Genomic DNA, 18,416 nt, shown 5'->3' on the forward strand with positions numbered 1-18,416 from the left:
ACACACACACACACACACACACACACACACACACACACACACACACACACACACACACACACACACACACACACACACACACACGTGCACGTCAGGTGCACCTGTTCTCGGTTGAGTCTGGGAAGAGCGAAGGCACGGTGGACACGGGCGGCAAGTTTACATCCGCCGTCAAATGGGTCAGACACAGTGCCACTCAACTTTGTAGTAGCCCTTGCGACAGCAACGCTGGCCTTTGTGGCAACAACATTACACGTGCTTGTACCTTGGTGCAAGTTTTTTTTTTTTACCATTCTATGCCGCCCTCACACCTCTCCCTTTGACATCAACACCATTACGCACGCACACACACACACACACACACACACACACACACACACACACACACACACACACACACACACACACACGCACACACACACACGCACGCACGTGTATGGCTGCCAGAGCCCCGACAATCAGCACTTGGCGTGCGCGGGCATGGATGGCACCGTCAGCCTCTTCAACACAGAGGGAAAACTGCAGTACAAATTCGGTAGCGACGACAAGAGCCGCCTCCACGGTCAGCTGCCTGCTCCTGTTGTTGCTGTTGCTCCTGTTGTGCTGCTGCTGCTTGTTTCATTCTCAGAGCAGGCTGCGCAAGTCTTGCTTTCACCCCCTTCCTCGTGACTGATGTTTCTTGTTCATCACCCTACGTCAATCTCCTGTCACCTCAACACAACGTCGTTCCCCATCCCTTCCCCGCCCTTGTCACTGCTTCATGCGCGACTGTACAGACCACAGCAAGCCCGTGCGCGGGCTGTCGTTCTCGCCCGATGGATCGCTGCTGTACACGGCGTGCGATGACGGCTACATCAAGATGTTTGACGTGCGCTCGGGCAAGATTGCCGGCTCACTCAGCGGACACAGCTCATGGGTGCTCTGTGTCGACGCATCCATTGACGGCGAGCACATTGTCACGGGGTGCGTTGCTGCTGCTGCTGCTGATGATGATGATGATGATCATGGCCGACATGTGTTGATGACGATGCCACGATGGCTCGCGCGCTCACACAATTGTTTTCTGATGCACTGTGACCACTTCACCTGATGCACGTGTCCACTCCATCCATCATCCTCATCCCACCGCGTGCGTGTCTTCTGCTCGCCCCCCCCCCCATCACACATGCATGTATTTTTTTTGTTTTGTTTTGTTTTGTGGCAGCTCGAGCGACAAGACGGTGAAGGTGTGGAACATCAAGGAGCGGCAGTGCGAGCACACGTTCGACGACCACACCGATCAGGTCAGTTTGTTTACGCAGGGACAGGGCGTTACAGGTGGATGGCTGTTGCTTGGTTGTGGTTGTGGCTGTGGCTGGCAGTGTTTGTCAATGGCTGCCAGAGGTGGTGGAGCGCAGCACGAAATGTGATTTGGGGGTGGTGATTTATTGGGGATATTTACATGAAGGAGGAGGAGGAGGAGGAGGAGGAGAACAGGGACCTACAATCAACTGAAGAGTGGAAGCAACAACAGCAACACGAAGGATAATGATAGACAAGCACATCCTTTGCATGCACAAGCTCACATGCCAGCACCGCGGGCGGTGGCTTCTACAGGTGTGGGCAGTGTCGTTTGACCACACGGGCAAGTGCATTGCGTCTGGCTCCGACGACCAAGCCATCATCATCTACGAATGCCCCTGGGTATGAGCGGACGCACTGGCAACCGCGGCGGCAATGGGAGGGAGAACGAATTGGGACACACCAAACACGTTAACATCAGTGGAAGGCAACGAAAGGACTTGCTGATGACACAGCAACGGTACGGTGTGTTTGTGCGGGTGTGCGTATGTGTGTTTTGGAGGAGTCAGGAGAGGTGCAGTGTGGACAGCAGAGAAGGAACAACACAGAGGGAGACGGAACAACCGGCCGCCCTCGTTCCGTTTTCGTGACAATCAAAAAACATCATCAGAAATAAACAGATGCAACCACAGCTGAAGGGAGAAGCACCAGCGCCCAAGACGGACGGGGAATAATGGATACACAATTGAGGATAACAAAAGCAACAGAGGAGGGTGGCGCGCATGCGTGTGTGGATGCGTGTTGTGGGTGATGAAAGTTGTGTTGCGAGTGGTGTTGTGTGTTGGGCGTTTGGTGTGGATGAAAGGGGGAAGCAAGTTGGCGGAAGAGTAACATCTGACCTCGCAGTGCAGACCAAGGGCAAGGATTCACACGGTAAGAAGAGATGGCAGCAGGAACAGCACAAACATAAGAGCTACAGAAACAACAACAGACGAAGAGAAGTAAGCAACGCAGCGCCGTGCGCAATGTGGGCTGTTAGGCGCGAGGCAGCATGCTTCACCACAAGATGGGCTGTGATGAGAAATGCTTGAGGCTGTGCGTCTCCAAATTGCTCAGGAACTTTGGATACTCCCGCTTCGACACCGCCCTGGCAGCAGAAGGAAGAAAGGGGTGGGGTGAGCACAGTATGTGTTTGGAACGTGCACACACGCACACGCACACACGCACACATACACACATACACACGCACACAAACACGCACACACACACACAAACACGCACACACACACACACACACACACGCACACACACACATACACACCCGCACCCGCACACACACACACACACACACACAGTGCGCGCAGGCAACGGGGCAGAAAGTATGTAACAGCCATCACAACGGAGAACACGCTGGAGCACATTCCCTCAACAACTCTTTGACTGCAACCCGTGGCACTGTGACTCACTTGACGACAGAGGCCGGGGCCCAGCCGCCCGGGTGGACATAGGCCAGGTACGTCAGCTTCGCGCCAATGTCTGCGCGCGTCAGCTTGCTCTTGTCGGCGCTGGCGGGTACCTGCGTCTCTGCCATGAGCAGCACGTTGGCTGTGAGGCGGACATACTTGTTGGCGGGGGCGTCGTCGTGGTCCACAGACGTGTTCTGCACCATCCACCGGCTGCAGCGGCAATGCGTGTGGGTGGTGTGTGATTGAGCGGTCGCGAAGAAACACGTCACGTGAGCAAGGGCATGCGTGTTTGTGGGAAAGCACACGGATGGATGGATGAGTGGGCAGCTGGGCAGCTGAGGGAAGGTTGGGAACAGAGGTACGGGGCGCAAAAGCAGCAGGCAGGCAGCATGTGCAAAGCAGGGGCAAGTCTTAAGCAGCCTCAGGCAGTGGCGCTTGCTCGTGCAAGCCCATAGATACGCACTTGGTGTTGAGTTGGCGCATGTGAGAGAGGATGCATGAATCGCGCTGCGCCGTGGGCCAGACACGCTTGTGGATGTTGTGGCACACGTTCGTGTTGTTGTCCAGCCACTCCAGCACAAAGAACTTCTCAACCGTGTCTGCAAGCAGTGGATCAGTGCACAGGGTGTGTTGTGGTGTGTGTGGTGGGGGGGGGAGATGAGGCGCAAGGCAGGAAACCACAGCACTGGAATGCCAACAGTGCGGCTGCAAACGCGCACACGCACAAGGATACCCGCAGGGTTGCAAAGGAAGAGCTCACATACACATACAGACACAAAGATACACACGTACACATACAAACATACGACACATACACAGGCACAAAGATGCGCACGTACACATACAAACATACGACACACAACACACGATACACGACATCTGACACACACACACACACACAAGATGGAAAAAGACTCACGTTCCCACTCAAGCCTGAGGTCTGTGTCGAAGAAGTAGGAGCAGACTTCGCGGCCAGTGAGGCCCGGGATGAAGTGGAATGCCTTGAGCTGGTCCGTCGTCTCCCCAGCGGCCTCTTCGTTGCGCGTGTACACCGTCATCTGGCCCTCCTGTTCGCGTGCAGTACAGACGCGTTCGTTTGGGGGGGGGGAGGAGACAGGGTGTGCGAGTGAGCGAGTTCAAAAAAGAGCGCCAGGGCACTGGGTTTCATGCAGCCAACCCAGCAGCCAACAGAGTCGCGGGCATCGGCAGTGCAAGTGGTACACGCGTCTCAGACATTAGCACATACCTCGTGGGTGAGCAGCCACATCTCCTCGACAGGCTCGTCTGCCAATTTCAAATTTTCCTTCAGCTTTCCCTCGAGCAGCGACGAAAACTGGTGCGACATGACAGAGCCGGGCGCTGGCTTGTTCGCCTGTGCACGCGGGGAGGTGACGGTGAGCGTGTGATGCAGATCTCACACGCACACAAACACATGTACACACAACACGCGAGAACACACCACAATCAGCGCAGGGATAACAGAACACGTCCAACAACAAGATGTTTGGCAACACAAGCAGTACACAGAGCATAGTGGGCAGCCGTCGAGCGAACAGGTGCAGAATGCACAGGAGCAGAGAGTGTACGGACCACGCGTTGGGCCTCAAGTTCGCGCTCTCTGCGCTCCTCCTCCTCTTCGGCCTCCAGCTGGTCCAGCCCAATCTCGAGCGCATCGAAAAACTCCTCGTCGTTCAGCACTGATGGCCCAAAGGGGTGTGTGAGCAAAGGACAGACGGAAAGGTGGTCGGGGGATGACAGGGTGAGGTGGCTTGTGTATTCGCACGACAAAGTAACTCAACACACCTTCGCTCACGCGAACACAGACAGACAGACAGACAGACAGACAGACAGGTAGGCAGACAGGCAGACACACACAGACACACACACACAAACAAACAAACAAACAAACAAAGCAAAACAAAACAGACAAGCAAACAAACAAACAAAACAAAACAGACAAGCAAACAAAACAAAGCAAAACATAGCGAGGGGGCAAGTACTGACTGCTGTGGGGGCCCTCCTCGAGGTCTGGGTTGTTTGGAAAGGGCTGCGGGGCCATGTCGCGCGAGCTGCGGACCTCAAGCTCAAGCTTCCGCTTCTTCTCGCTCAGGCGCTCGTACTTGCGCTGCCACTCCTGGCAAGCACGGCAAACACGGGACGTGAGGGGTACACGGTGCGAGTGGTATTCCGGGGCGCATTCCCAGGCACGAATAAGCCACGTATGGCAACACACACACACACATACATGCACGCGAAGGCACGCATTCCACTCCAATAAACACGCATGGCTCAACAACTCCCCAAAACACCCACGCCCCCTCCCCCGGGCGCATCTGCCTTGGTGGTGGTTCACAGCGCACCTCTTCACGCCTGGACATGACGTCCATCCACTCGGTCATTGCGCGGAGGAGACCGGACGACGTGGACTTGACGAGCGCGGCGTCGCGCTGCAGATCGCCAACGTCCGCCGTCTCCAGCGACGCGAGCGCCCGCTGCAGCTGGTCAATCTGGTGGCGTGCCGGGGTGCCGTGGTGGTGGCGATAATGGAGGGAGTGTGTGAGAGAAAGAGTGGTGCGGAGACACGGCGCAATTCGGGTGGTCAATGACGTCATCACGACTTGTATTGAGCCTACAAAACAAGCAGACAACACAGACACACACACAAACAACAAACAAACAAACAAACAAACACACCTGGCCGACAAATGCGTCGTGGAGGGCCTTTGACTCCATGTACTTGTCTGTGACGGAGCGAGTGTAGGAGTGGCCCGAAGTTCCGGAGGAGATGGAGGTGAGCGACATGGACGACGGCCGCCGCGTCAGGCCTTTCGCGCGCATCCGCTGCAGTGGGAGATGGCAGCAGGCGCGGATGATGGGCGTGCATAAGAGTTTGAGGAGGATCAGCGAGGGAGATACATGGAAAGAGCTGATTGGACGTTGAGCTGGCATGTACAGCCATACACAAACGTTCAAAGTTGAATTCGCACACGCACACACACGCACACACGCACACATATGCATGCACATGCTCTTTCTCTCTCGCATCCCCTTCGCGCGCACATACACGCACGCACGCACACACGCACGCACCTGGGTCTCCTGGAGAGACTTGACCCACTCGCCACGCTCCTCTGTGGAGGAAGCGCGGAGGTAGTAGGCGTGGTCCTTCAAGATGACATCAAACCGCAGCTGGTCGTACGGGTGCGGCTTCACGCGCGCTTGTACCACGTCCACAGTGCCTGCACATGGCCAAACACAGATTTACATACGTGAGTGAGTGAGTGAGTGAAAGAGTGAGTGAGTGAGTGTGTAAGTGAGTGAGTGAGTGTGTGTGAGAGAGAGAGAGTGTGTGTGTGTGAAAGAACATGCGCTTCACACACACACACAATTGTTGTGCTCTGGATCACAAGACATCGACGTTGCCAGCTGTTCATGTGTTCGCATTCAGCAGGCTCACGCTCAAACGATGCTCCACACGGTACAGCAACAACGCACCTCTGCAAAACTTCTGCTTGTCGTCAGCGGATTTGAAGTAGGAGAGAATGCCCTTCTGCAGGACGACGTAGCGGTCTTGCCAGCCGTGGATGTAGTTTGTCCACTTGGCCATCACGCCCTCCCTGCACGGCATCACGTCTTCGTCGCCGCTGTCAGAGGCGGTTCCATCTGACAGCGCGTCCGGCGAGTGCCGGTCCGTCATAAACGACCCAGACACAACGTCGGATATGCTGCGCTTGTGCTTCATGAATGTAGCGCGGGTGGTTGCGGCGGGAAGGTGCACGACCGTTCCCGTGCGCTCAGACAGCGCCGATGCTGCGCGCACACGGCGACGGCTGCTCCCACGGCCGCCCGCACACGTGTGCGGGGACGGTGTGCGGTCTGCGTCAGAGGGCACGGGTGGTGGCGCGTGCCCGTCGGCGGCACCCGGCATGATGGTGGTGTCTGGGTCGGTGGTAGCGGTGGCAGGGTTGTTGGGGGCAACATCAGCGTCAATGGCGTCAATGGCGCTGTCTTGGACGGAGGCGCGGCTGGCACCGCACTGCTCGTCACTGTCGGGATGGGCGGCAGTCAGGTCGGAGGCGTGGGCTGGCCGCATGCTGCTGTTTACGGTGGTGTTGGTAGTGTGGGCTGCCTCTGCTGTGGAGTGGGCTCCTTCGTGAAGCGGAGGCGTGCGTTGGTGGTGCAGGTCCTCTTCGACCTCCGTGTCGTCTCCGTCCTGGTCAACGGCGGCTTCTTCCTCTTGTTCTTCTTCTTCTTGCTGCTGTTGCTGCTGTTGTTCCTCCTCCTCTATTCTTCGCTGGTACTGCTGCTGCTCGTGTTGGTGGGTTTCCTCGGCCTCTGTCTCTGGCGCCTCTGGCAGCGGCGGTGCTGCCTTGTCCTTTCGGTCGCCCTTCTTGCGCTGGGGTTCCTCTGCTGCTTGATCGTACCTGCCCAGCGTGTGCCGCTTTACAAACGAACCGGTTCGTCGCAGAAAGTCAGCCATCGAGCAACCGCGGCCAGAGGGTTGGCTTGGCTTGGTTGGTGGGAGGTGTCGGTGGCTTGCTTGGGGGTGGTGTGCGGATGGATTGGCGACAACTTGCTTGCAACTGCTGCGGAGCAATTAATAACTGCTGATCACTCGTGCAATGCCAGCGCACAAGGTCGATCGAGCAAAGGCAGAAAGGTGGAAGAAGAAGAAGAAGAAGAAGAAGGAGCAGAAGATGATGATGAAGATGTGCAGCGGCCGAGGTGGCTCTTCTTTCTTGCCTCTCTGCGTCTTGCTTCTTTTTTTGGGGTGTGAACCAAGCTGACCGAAGGAAGTCAGCTGCGAGGTATGAGGCAAGCAACGGCGCGCGCGTGTGTGTGTGGGTGTGGGTGCGAGTGCGTGTGTGAGTGGGTGAGTGCTTGCTGATCAGGTGACACAAATAGAAGAAGAAGAGGGCATGCGATCACAAGAAGGGCAAGAAGGTGGTTGCTGTCTGCTGCACTGCTGTTGATGAAGCAATGAGGCGATGCAACAATGGAAGAGGAACGGGGCAATCAACGCGCCAGGTGCACGTGGGGATCCCCCACTGCCCACTGGTGCAACGTGCAATGTGCTTGTTGTGTGTGTGTGTGTGCGTGTGTGTGTGTGTGCTTGTTGTGTGTGTGCACGAACACATGATTCACTCACGCAAAGGGCTTGGTTGGCTGGTGGTCGTTGGTTGGTGGCGATCAAGGGAGGAGAAAAACGAAAACAACATGCACAGAAACACACGAGGCAAAAGTGTTGGTGTTGTCTTGTGAGCGCGGCACCGGTGTCACAAAGCAAATGCACGAAGAAGCAAAGCAAGCACACGCACACGGAACAGAGCAAGCAAGCAAGCACGTACACGACGTTAGCAGGGTCAACGTCATCATCATCTGACGCCCACACACCATCATCACACGACACAAAACACAAACACAAACAAAGCCCACCTTGCTGTGTCGAGGGAAACGAACAACAAACAAACAACCAAGAACGGAGCAAGTGTGCTGCTGCCTGTCTGTCTGTCGTGGTGAACTGGCAAAGCGAGCCAAGGCAAGCAAAGCACGCGAGACAGGAGGGTGTTCCTTCCTTGTTTTTGCTTTTCTTTCTTCTTTGCTTGTTGCTTGTTGTTTGGTGGTTGTTGGTGTGATGCGAGAGATAGCCAAGCAAGCGAAAGTTCTGTGTGCTTGGCTTGCTTCTTGCTTGTGTGTTTTTGCGGGTGGGCAGAAAGCAGAAGAAGAAGAAGAAGAGGAGGAGGTTGTCCCGCCACACAACAACAGGACAAGCAGTAGCGTGAGTCATGAAGGAAATAAAAAAATTCTTGCATGCAGGTTTCGGGGCGTTCGAGGCCCCGTTGGGTGTGGCGTTGGCAACACACTCTGAATTCAGTTTTGTTCGAAAATTCATTCTAATCATTGCATAACATTCAGCTGGATATCTTCAATGAATGTTCGTGCACACATTCACACAAAATGGGATTCTAGAAGGCCGGACTTTTTTGGTTTTCATCATCAACACACAAGAGCAAGAAGGGCAAAAGCAAGGCAACCAATATCCAACCTTCCATTTGTTTCCATCTTTTCCCCTCCCGTTCCTTCTCTGTTTCTCTGCTTCTTCTGTTGTGCCGTGTTGGACTGTTGTTGGGTGTTGACGTTGTCGGCAGCTTCTCGACCGTTCATCATTTTCACCAGCCCGTCAGATCGCCGAGCGTGCCAGGTTGTTGTTGTTGTGTGTGCCATCGCGGAGCAAGCAAGCAAACAAAAAAGGTGAGCCGAGAAAAGAAACGAAGCACCGGTTTTCTTGCTGTCTTTCGTAAGTCATGGCAGTCTGGCAAAAGCTGATGCTGGATTACAGCAATCACACACAAGAACCAGACACACACAAAACCGCAGCAGCAGCAACATCACACGGGGTTGCCCCTTCTTGAGCTTCCTCTCCTGTCTGTGCTTCTTTCTTTCTTGGGGGTCGGTCGCTTTATTTCTTATTCATCCCTTGTTCCGCACCACGCTCCAAGAAGTAAGCAAGCAAGCGCGCAAGCCAGCCGCGCCACCGTGCGTTCGAGATTGCCCACACGCCAGCACCAGCGGTGGGCGCGCGTGGGTGTGTTGTGCTGTGTATTGATTGTGTTGTGTTGTGTCAAACTCACTGTCCTGACGTGTCTCCCCCCCCCCCTCGCTTTCTCCCCTTTCTCCCTCTTCTCCAACTTTCTCTCACCACTTCCCACCGTCAGCCCCAACCCACTCACACACGTCCACCAACCCGTCCACCAATACATCCCCAAACATATACACGCTGCATATTTGCCTTGTGTGCTGCCATCTAAAATACGACACAAACTGACACATTGCATCTCCCCCTCTTGTGCCTCTCTCCACATCCCATCTCTACCTCTCATCTCCACACATATACACTCTCCTCTCCCTGCCCCTTTCTCTCCTCATTTCCACTTTGTTCCAATCCACAAGACAGCTGTCCACTTGACGCGAGCCTTTGCTGCGGTGAACGAACGAACGAACGAAGAAACGAGTACCTAAGTCCTGAACACTCTCTCGGCAACTTGGAAACCTCCCAACTCCCTCCCTCCCCCCCCCTCTCTCTCTCTCTCGTCGAAACTACTTTGGCGCCCCTTCCCCGGGATCTCACCAAGAGCACCCGCTTCAAAGCCGTCTTCGGTATTTGAATCAAGCCCATCCATCCATCCATCCATCCAACACCAAGCACTTAACAACTTACACAACCAACCAACAACCAACCAACCAACCAACCAACCCACCAACAACAGCACTCATCGACAACTCTTTGAACGTACAACACACAACACACACAAGACCACAACACCAACAAGGCACACACGCGCCTCTCTCCGCTTCCCTTGCGCTTGTGTGATCCATCCACCCATCCATCCATCCATCTGCTTGCTTCCCCCCCCCCCCTTTTTTTCTTGTCTTCTCCTCCTCTTCCGTTCCACTTGTGTGCCCACCATCGGTTCTCTCTCGAGCGAACACGATGCATCGTTTTGTTGACACATTGCCCACCATGGATTCTGCTGGTCTGGATGCTGGCTCAAAGACATCGACAAGCTTGGCACGCACCCGCTCCGGCCTTGGCGCAGTCACAACTTCCTCAGGCTCGGCACCCGCTCCGCCGCCACACACCTCGCCAGCAGTCACAGCAGCAACCGCTGCCCGCTCATTCTACAGCCAGCAAGGCCTGCCTACATCGGCAACAGCACCCGCCCTCTATCCGGTCAACGCATCGTCCTTGCTCTCGTCATCCGCGTTCCCAACCCCGGCAACCACCGTCATCACCACCACTCGCCCAAGATTCGCCCACGAGGAAGGAGACGCCTCTGCACTCCACGGGACCGCATCGTCGAGCTCGCCCAGCTATGCCGGCGCCACAGCGACAGGACCCGTCCCACTCTCAGCGACCACCGCTGCAACCACCACAAGCACCTCAGCCACGGCCACCACGACAATGGACAGCAGCGGCGCAAGCCAGATGTTCACCATGCCCTGGAAGACCACTGCGCTGGCAGCCGCCGCTGAGAGCTTCTACCGCTCGGCGCTCAACTCCAAGATCAACCACGTGCTGACCGGCGTGCGCGGCCCGCTCTTCCCCAACATGCAGGTGCAGCTGCCCACCCGCGTCGTCTACATCACGGGCTTCAAGTTTGTGCGCATCATGGCCGACAGCCACTTCAACGCGGCAAACTACCCGGGCATGGAGCACGTGGTGCGCCCGCTCGCCGCCGTCACCCCTGGCGTGGTCATGACCCCAATCAGCAGCGTCCTGGAGGCGTGCAACGCCAACCTCAGCAACGAGCCCCTGTACAAGCGCTGGCGCCGCGGCTTCAACGCCCGCTGCGGCCGCGAGGTCATCTTTGGCATTGGCCTCAACCAACTCTCGGAGCACTTTGAGCACCGCATGCCGCACGACCTCAGCCCGGCCGTACGCAACGCAGCCGGTTGCGTGACCGCGGGCGTCATTGCAGGCTACCTCTCCCACGTGCCCCACAACCTCTCCACCATGAAGCTCATGAACCCGAAACAGTCGTACATGGCCCTGCTCAAGCAATTCTCCCGCCAGTGGTACAGCCGCCTCGACTTTCTTGGCCAAGGGCGGGCGCGGGAGACTGGTGCCGTCGTCATGTCGCTCGTCCTCCCGCAGGGGCTTGTCGTGCGCACCGCACAGGTCGTCGGCTCCTTCATCATCCTCAACGGCATGATCCACGCCTTCCGCGCCCGTCTCGGCGAGGCGTGACGCGTGCGTGCGTGCGTGCGTGCGAACTCTACAATCTGTGCAACCAGCTCCCTGCCCCCTCCCCCCTTACGCGACCGTGCATGTCCCACCGACACGCGCTGGTGTAACCAAGACAACGACGACTCTCTGAAACGATGATGGTGATGATGATGATGGCCGCCACCGCGCCAGTTTTGCTTTTGCGCGCAGTTGGTGCCCTTCTTGTTGACCATGACCATGACCATGATGAAGATGACTGATTATTATTGTGGGTGCCTTGTGGTGGGCTGACACCTTCTTTTGTGTTCTCTCGTCAGTGTGTTGTCCACATGGGCGGGTTGTCTGTGCCCACCTGCATTGTCTTGTTGCTCTGTCCCCCTCACTATCACCTGCTACACTCGGGGCATTGTTGAGTACGCACGCTGCGTGCAGCGCTGGCCTCTGCTCATGGTTTGTATCCCATCATTTCCCCGTCTCCTCTTCGATATCTTCGCGCTAAGCAGCACCGTTCTAGGGACGTGCTTGATGTCCCGAGCACGCCTATGTGCACCCCCTCCACTGTGTGGTTGCGAGTGCTTTGTTGTTTGGTGCCTTTGACGATGACCACTCGCTCTTCTTATTGACGTCAATGGCCCTCCTTATTTGAAACCTGTGTCCCCCTGCCCCCCCCCCTCCGTCCCTCTTTCTATCTGCCCGCCCTCCATTGTGTGCGCGGCTCCTTCTTATCGTCTTGCCGGCACTGCTGCGTGGTGCCCCATCTATCCCCCCCCCCTCAATCTTGCTTGCACATGTTTGGATTGAACTAGGCAGATAACGATACGAACCCAGCAGACACGAGCGAGGCTGTTACTGTTGCTCCGCTCTTGTCGTTCTGTTTGCGCTTGGGTGTGGCAGATGTTGCGTGAGCGTGGGCGGTGCATGCAGGTGGCGCTGTTGTGTACATGAGGGGATGGACGTGTTTGGGTTCAGAGCAGTGTTTTTTTTAGTCATCATCATTCATCATCACACCAGTCATGTGTCATTCGTGGTGTGTGTTCTCTCCAGTGCTTACCACACCACCACAAGTGTCATTTCATCATTCCCTGTTATGTCATCTTAGTTTCAGGCGTTGTATAAACAGTTGCATGTGACATAACTTGACGACAACAGCATGCATGCATGAGACTGAACAAAATGATGAACAAGCAAGAAGACGGAAAGAAAGAACAAAGAGCAGATGGGAGATGAAACAAACAAGCGAGTGAGCGAGCAGAAGTGGGGCATGGAAAGCGAAACTGAAAACGGTGGTTGCAAGAAGGGTGTCATGCGCGCCGCAAGATCATCCTTGATTGGGTCGAGGTGGATGGGGTGCGCACGTCAGTATCGCCATTTCGATCTGAGGCTGCTGCGCTGCCCGGTTGCACGCCGCTGCGTCGTTTTTGTTGCAGCTGTTGTCGTGTTCACACGGCGACGGCTCTCCTGTGTGTGTGTGTGTGTGTGTGTGTGTGTGTGTGTGTGTGTGTGTGTGTGTGTGTGTGTGTGTGTGTGTGTGTGTGTGTGTGTGTGTGTGTGTGTGTGCGTGTGTGCGTGTGTGCGTGCGTGCGTGTGTGTGTGTGTGTGTGTGTGTGTGTGTGTGTGTGTGTGTGTGTGTGTGTGTGTGTGTGCGTGAATGTACGTGTGTGTGTGTGTGTGTGTGATGAATGTGACAGGAACAGCGGATTCAACAATGTCCACGCATGACAACAAGCAAAAGAAGGGGGCAGCTGCGTTGCAGCAGCTGTGCCATCTGCCTCTGCCCGTGCTCACCTTTGGTAGAGACATGTTTGCTTCAACAAGCTCTTGGTCGCGCTCCTCCAGCGCCCGGCGCAAGGAACGGATCTGCACAGCATTCACGGGGGAGGGGGGTTGTTGGTATGAAGTGGAGGAGGAGGTGAAGGTGGTACAAGCAAGGCAGGCGATGTGGGCCAACGTATTGAAAACGTGATGAACGAAGCATCTCAAAACAGAGGGGGCAAGAACAAAGACAGACGACAGGCAACGGGCAGACACATGTGTACACGCATACGCACATGCAGACGTAAAGCCGTACGCACACACCCACACCCACACCCACACCCACACGCACACACGCACACACGCACACACGCACACATGTACGCAAAGGCACAGCGCCACACCTGGCCTTCCAGGTCTGCAATCTGGCGCTCGAGTCGGGCCGTCTGCGAGATGAGATCTTCCTTTGCAGCGACAGCAACATCCTGTGGCAGCGCGTGTGATGGTCTGGTGAGCAAAAGCAAGTCCGTTGCTCAGCCCAAGCAATGACGTCACACACACAACACACACACACACACACATACACACCATCACCCACGACAACACACACACACACACATACACACCATCACCCACGACAACACACACACACACGTAAACACACCCGCTGCACTTCAACGGCTGAGATCTTGGAGTAGAGCTCCTGTTCCAGCGCCTTCTGCTCCTTGAGTCGCCCCTCGTGGTCGTTGGCAGCATCAATGTTGCGCTGCCTCGCATGCTCCAGCTGAAGGCGCAGGCGATCACACTCGCTCGTCCACGACTGCACCTCTGCGTGCCGCTTGTCCAGCCGCTCGTCGCGCATTTGAATTTCGCGGCGCTGGCCCTCCAGGCTGCGCTCCAGATCGTCAATCTTCCCGCGAAGAAACGCAATCTCCTTGTCACGGGCCGTCACAGCTTCGCGCGTGGCCTCCAGGTCGTGCTGCAGTGCGTGCACATCGTTCTCGTGCCGGCGGTGCTTGAAGCTTGCGTCGCGCTCAACCTCCTCCAGGCGCCGGTTGGCGTCGCGCAGTGCAAGCTTGGTGGATTCAAGCTCATCGGCACAGTCCGTCAGCCTGAGGCGGGAGGTGGGGGGGGGGTTGGGGGGAAGCACGGTGACACGAGGGAGACCAAGCAGTCGTTGCAGTGGAGGTGAATATGTTTGAGGTGACATGGGGAAAGAGACAATGAAAACAAAGAAAAACACACACACACACACACACTCTCTCTCTCACACACATCACAGTGCTGGCAACCAAGGAGTCACAAGCCATGTCATCATCAAGACATCACTTCCCCTCTGCTTCACCACACGCCACTGTTCCTGTGCTTCACCAACCCCCACTCCGTTTCAGCACAAGGCAGTACACATGGCAGCATTGATGCAACATTGTGACATGGGAACTTGGAAGCACCTCTGCTCTGTTTCGTGCAGCGTGGCAGAAAGCTGACTAATGTGTTCATCGCGCTCCACAACCGTGTTGTGCAGGTCCTGCTTGGAGAGCTTCAAGTCGGCAATGTCATCCGATCGAAGTCGCAGCTCGTGCTCCAGGCGGCGGATATGGTCGTCCTTGCTTCGCAGCTCATCGTCGCGCGTGCGAATGTCATGCAGCGCGCGCTTGAGGTGCAGACGCACGGTCTCAATTTCATCGGACTTGAGGGCGACTGTTTCGCTGATGCGCCGTGCCGTGTCCTCGGAGTGCCGCACGCGCGTCTCCAGTGACGTCAGCGAGCGGTCCATGTCGTCGCGCAGGCGCTCTTCCTCCACGCGGGAGGAGTTGAGGTCGTCGCGTGTTCGAGCAAGTTCTCGCGCCAGCTGACGAGCGTTCTCTCGCGACAGCTCCTCGGCCACTCGGCTCTCGATCAGCGAGGTGTGTGCCTGCGCGGCCTCTGACCTGGCCTGTGTTTCGCGAGCGCGCGCCTCTCGCTCCCGCAGCACAGACGCATCGAGCTCACGCTGCGCAGCGCGGCGGTAGTAGCCGTCCATGGACACGTCACCTTGGCTGCGATACGACTGCTCCAGAAAGCTGGTGCCGCTGGGATCGCGGCGCACGCTGCTTGGGCGAAAGTCATCGGCATCACCATCATGGTGGGAGTGGTGGTGGTGGTTGTGGTGGTGGTGGCGGTGGTGGCGGTGGTGGCTGTGGTGGCTGCGGTTACTGCTCCGGCTGCCGTTAACGCGCACAGGGGTGCGTGTTGGCGTGAATGCGCTGCGAGGCGAGTGCTGCACCGGCACGTCGTGGTGGTGATTGTGGCCATTGTTGCTGTGGCTTCTGTGACGTTCCACGCGTGTAGAACGAGACACGCTGGCGCTGTGCAGGCCCGGATCGTCCAGCACGGTTGACGACAGCGGTGTTCGGTTGCCCTCTTGCCTCCAGTCCTCGTGCGTGTACACCCTTGACGCCATGCCCTCTAGTGTGTGTGTGTATATATATGTGTGTGTGTGTGTGTGTATGTGTGTGTGTGTGTGTGTGTGTGTGTGTGTGTGTGCTTTGGGAGAGAGTCAGGGGGGGGGGTTGCTTGGTGTTTGCGTTTACTCTGTTTGTCTGGTGTGTGCAGTGGCGCGCTCTTCGCCAAGTTGCTGTGTTTTGGTTGTTGGCAAAGCAAGCAAGCAAGCAAGCAAGCAAGAAGGCACGAAGCAAAGGCAGGATTGACTTTGGGGAAGCAAACAAGCAAGCAAGTCAATTTTGCGTATGGGCACGAAGCACCACCAACAACCGACGAGAGAGAAGAAGTGGTGTGTTGTTGGTGTGTTGTGGGGGGGCTTTCTGAACGCGTGCCTGGTTTGTTGCATTACAGGTCTCGCGTCGAACATAATACCGTCGCACAGAGAGCGGACAACCAACCATGGGAGGCGAGGTTGACCAACCTAGAATCATCTTGACACCCATCATCGATGATGAGGATGCCGCCAGCAACGTCAAGTCCAACTTTGTTCGCACCATCCCGCTTGTCTCCACGATTTTGGTGCGCTTGTGTGTATGTGAGTGTATGTGCGTGTGTGTGTGTTTGCGTGTGTGTATGTGCATGTGTGTCTGTCTGTGTGTCTGTGTGTGTATGTGTGTGTGTGTGTGTCTGTGTCTGTGTTTGTGTCTGTGTTTGTGTGTGCATGCTTTGGGTCACTGCTTGTGTCGTTTATTGTTGGTTCTGTGTTGTCCGTCCGCTCATCATCTCTGTGTTGTCCAATCATCGTCTTCGTGTTGTCACATGCACCACTGACGCGGATGCCCCTCCGTTGACGTGCAGGTTGGGCGCGCAGTGCCAAACAAGCAAGCGCCTGCACCCGACAACGCCATCTTCGAGAACAAAGTCCTCTCCCGATCGCACGCCGAAATCTGGCTCGAAAACAACCTTGTGCGTGGGCTGGGGAGGGGAAAGTGGAGTGTCTTTGCCATGTGGTGCGTGTGTGCGTATCAGAGTACCTCGGACACCGCTGTTGTACACGCGAGGGATGGAAGTTGATGGCAGCTTGTGTTGTGTGTGTTTGTGTGTATGTTTGTGTGTGTGTGTGTGTGTGTGTGTGTGTGCGCGCCTCGAGCATCGGCCGTGCTGATGGGGTTGTCGCTGCTGCGTGGCATCGTGTCAATGCTCAATCTCTTCTTGCAGGTTTACATCAAGGACACCAAGAGCAGCAATGGCACATACGTCAACGCCAAGCGGTTGAGCAAGAGCAACGAAGAGTCTGCCCCCGTTCAGCTCAAGACTGGTGAGTATGTTGGTGCAGTTCAATTGTGTGTGTATGACAGGGGTTACCGCATGTGTGTGTGTGTGTGAATTGCACATTGAGTTGCTTCAATCGTGTTGCAACCACTCATCTCTGGCGGCTCCAATTCGCATTCCCCCTCCCCCTCCCCGTCTTTCTGTGCAGGCGACCAAGTGCGCCTGGGTGTGGATGTTGTGGAGAGCAAATCTGCGGTGCACCGGCGCCTGACGCTGGACGTGTGTGTGGTGCTTCCCGCGCTTGTGCGGCCCATCGAGGACATCCTGTCTGCGCCAGTCGAGGCATTTGAGGATGCAGACAGCGCCGTGCTCCTGGAAGAGGTGTGTCGATGGCACCTAATGCCTGAGGCGTGGCTCCAGCGTTGCAGCTGTTTGTTTGAAGTTGCTGTCGTGTGTGGTGGATCTGGAGCTTGAGAGCCGCTGCTGCTGGTGCACTTTCATGGGGATCGCTCGTCTACCCTTTGCCTGTTGGTTCCCGCTTTAGAGTCGCACACATGCACTCACATGCTCTTAGTTACTCACCCACTCACTCACATACTCACACACACACACACACACACACACACACACTCTCTCTCTCTCTCTCTCTCTCTCTCTCTCTCTCTCTCTCTCTCTCTCTGTCATGGCTTCTTTCGTCCAACACTTCACCCCCCTCCCCCCGCCACCGTCTGCAGCTTCGCAACCTGCGCACGGAGTACACGTCTGTGTGCACGGACTTTATGCACCTGCACGAGAGCCTGCTGCAAGCGCAGGAGACGGAGGACAAGCTTGGCCAGCGCATCAAGCAGCTCACAGACACCATCGTTGACCTCACCACCCTCATCGACGAAAACGCAGAGGTGCCTGTGTGTGTTGCGTTTGTTTGTGCGTGTGCTTTTGTGTATGTGTGTGTTTGTGTATGTGTGTTGTATGTGTGTGTCTGTGTCTGTGTCTGTGTTTGCGTGTTTATTTGTTTGGTTGGTGTGTGTGTGTGTGTGCACCTATTCCTGTATGCATGCGTTCCTTTGTCCTCCTGAGGTATCTGTCTCTCTGCCTGTCTACCTTTTCCCTGCCTGTGCCGCACCACCGTCACCACCGCCCAACAACTTCCCTCTGTGTGTGTGTGTGTGTGTGTGTGTGTGTGTGTGTGTGTGTTCTCAGGATACGGTGCACGCCGACCGGCTGCTTGACCGCATGGAGATGCTGGAGCAGCAGCTCGACTTCTACCGCCGCCGCGCACAGCAGCTCGTAGACGGCGCCGCCAGCACTGAGGACTCCGACTACGCAGCACAGCAGGAGGTGCGCTGCCGTGGTGGTGATGGTGGTGGTGATGATGATTGGAGCTTGGACGAAGGGGGGGGGGACAGCCCTTGCAGCGACATCAGAGGCACCTGACATGAGGCTGCGTCTGTGTGTGTGTGTGTGTGTGTGTGTGTGTGTGTGTGTGTGTGTGTGTG

General features: G+C 56.2%; 5 protein-coding genes across 5 annotated transcripts in view; 3 read left to right on the plus strand and 2 right to left on the minus strand.

The window, feature by feature from the left end:
* PTSG_04491 (uncharacterized protein) overlaps positions 1–1,969 on the plus strand; it is a 3,832-nt gene extending 1,863 nt beyond the window's left edge. The window contains exons 6-10 of the mRNA XM_004994527.1: positions 96–176; positions 445–559; positions 774–960; positions 1,202–1,280; positions 1,594–1,969. Of these exons, the coding sequence (XP_004994584.1) occupies positions 96–176; positions 445–559; positions 774–960; positions 1,202–1,280; positions 1,594–1,686 (555 nt within the window). The 3' untranslated portion in view covers positions 1,687–1,969. The remainder of the gene's footprint in view (positions 1–95; positions 177–444; positions 560–773; positions 961–1,201; positions 1,281–1,593) is intronic.
* PTSG_04492 (uncharacterized protein) lies at positions 1,409–8,449 on the minus strand. The gene is made up of 13 exons (XM_004994528.1): positions 8,181–8,449; positions 7,894–7,910; positions 6,240–7,545; positions 5,835–5,983; positions 5,439–5,585; positions 5,105–5,251; positions 4,749–4,878; positions 4,335–4,441; positions 3,991–4,116; positions 3,664–3,811; positions 3,208–3,343; positions 2,745–2,954; positions 1,409–2,425 (listed from the first exon to the last, which is right to left on the minus strand). The coding sequence occupies exons 3-13, from the start codon at positions 7,222–7,224 to the stop codon at positions 2,335–2,337; spliced, it is 2,376 nt and encodes a 791-aa protein (XP_004994585.1). The 5' UTR covers positions 7,225–7,545; positions 7,894–7,910; positions 8,181–8,449; the 3' UTR covers positions 1,409–2,334.
* A 343-nt stretch (positions 8,450–8,792) lies between these two features.
* Positions 8,793–12,601, plus strand: PTSG_04493 (uncharacterized protein). Its single transcript, XM_004994529.1, has 2 exons — positions 8,793–9,246; positions 9,696–12,601. The coding sequence occupies exon 2, from the start codon at positions 10,237–10,239 to the stop codon at positions 11,491–11,493; it is 1,257 nt and encodes a 418-aa protein (XP_004994586.1). The 5' UTR covers positions 8,793–9,246; positions 9,696–10,236; the 3' UTR covers positions 11,494–12,601.
* On the minus strand, positions 12,553–15,973 carry PTSG_04494 (uncharacterized protein). Its single transcript, XM_004994530.1, has 5 exons — positions 14,676–15,973; positions 13,889–14,336; positions 13,629–13,709; positions 13,258–13,329; positions 12,553–12,930 (listed from the first exon to the last, which is right to left on the minus strand). The coding sequence occupies exons 1-5, from the start codon at positions 15,665–15,667 to the stop codon at positions 12,829–12,831; spliced, it is 1,695 nt and encodes a 564-aa protein (XP_004994587.1). The 5' UTR covers positions 15,668–15,973; the 3' UTR covers positions 12,553–12,828.
* PTSG_04495 (uncharacterized protein) overlaps positions 15,926–18,416 on the plus strand; it is a gene marked incomplete at its 3' end in the record, with an annotated part of 4,649 nt that continues 2,158 nt past the window's right edge. The window contains exons 1-6 of the mRNA XM_004994531.1: positions 15,926–16,227; positions 16,507–16,614; positions 16,867–16,966; positions 17,129–17,301; positions 17,655–17,819; positions 18,121–18,258. Of these exons, the coding sequence (XP_004994588.1) occupies positions 16,108–16,227; positions 16,507–16,614; positions 16,867–16,966; positions 17,129–17,301; positions 17,655–17,819; positions 18,121–18,258 (804 nt within the window). The 5' untranslated portion in view covers positions 15,926–16,107. The remainder of the gene's footprint in view (positions 16,228–16,506; positions 16,615–16,866; positions 16,967–17,128; positions 17,302–17,654; positions 17,820–18,120; positions 18,259–18,416) is intronic.

The sequence above is a fragment of the Salpingoeca rosetta genome (assembly GCF_000188695.1).
Source record: "Salpingoeca rosetta unplaced genomic scaffold supercont1.10, whole genome shotgun sequence".
NCBI classification, from domain to species: Eukaryota; class Choanoflagellata; order Craspedida; family Salpingoecidae; genus Salpingoeca; species Salpingoeca rosetta.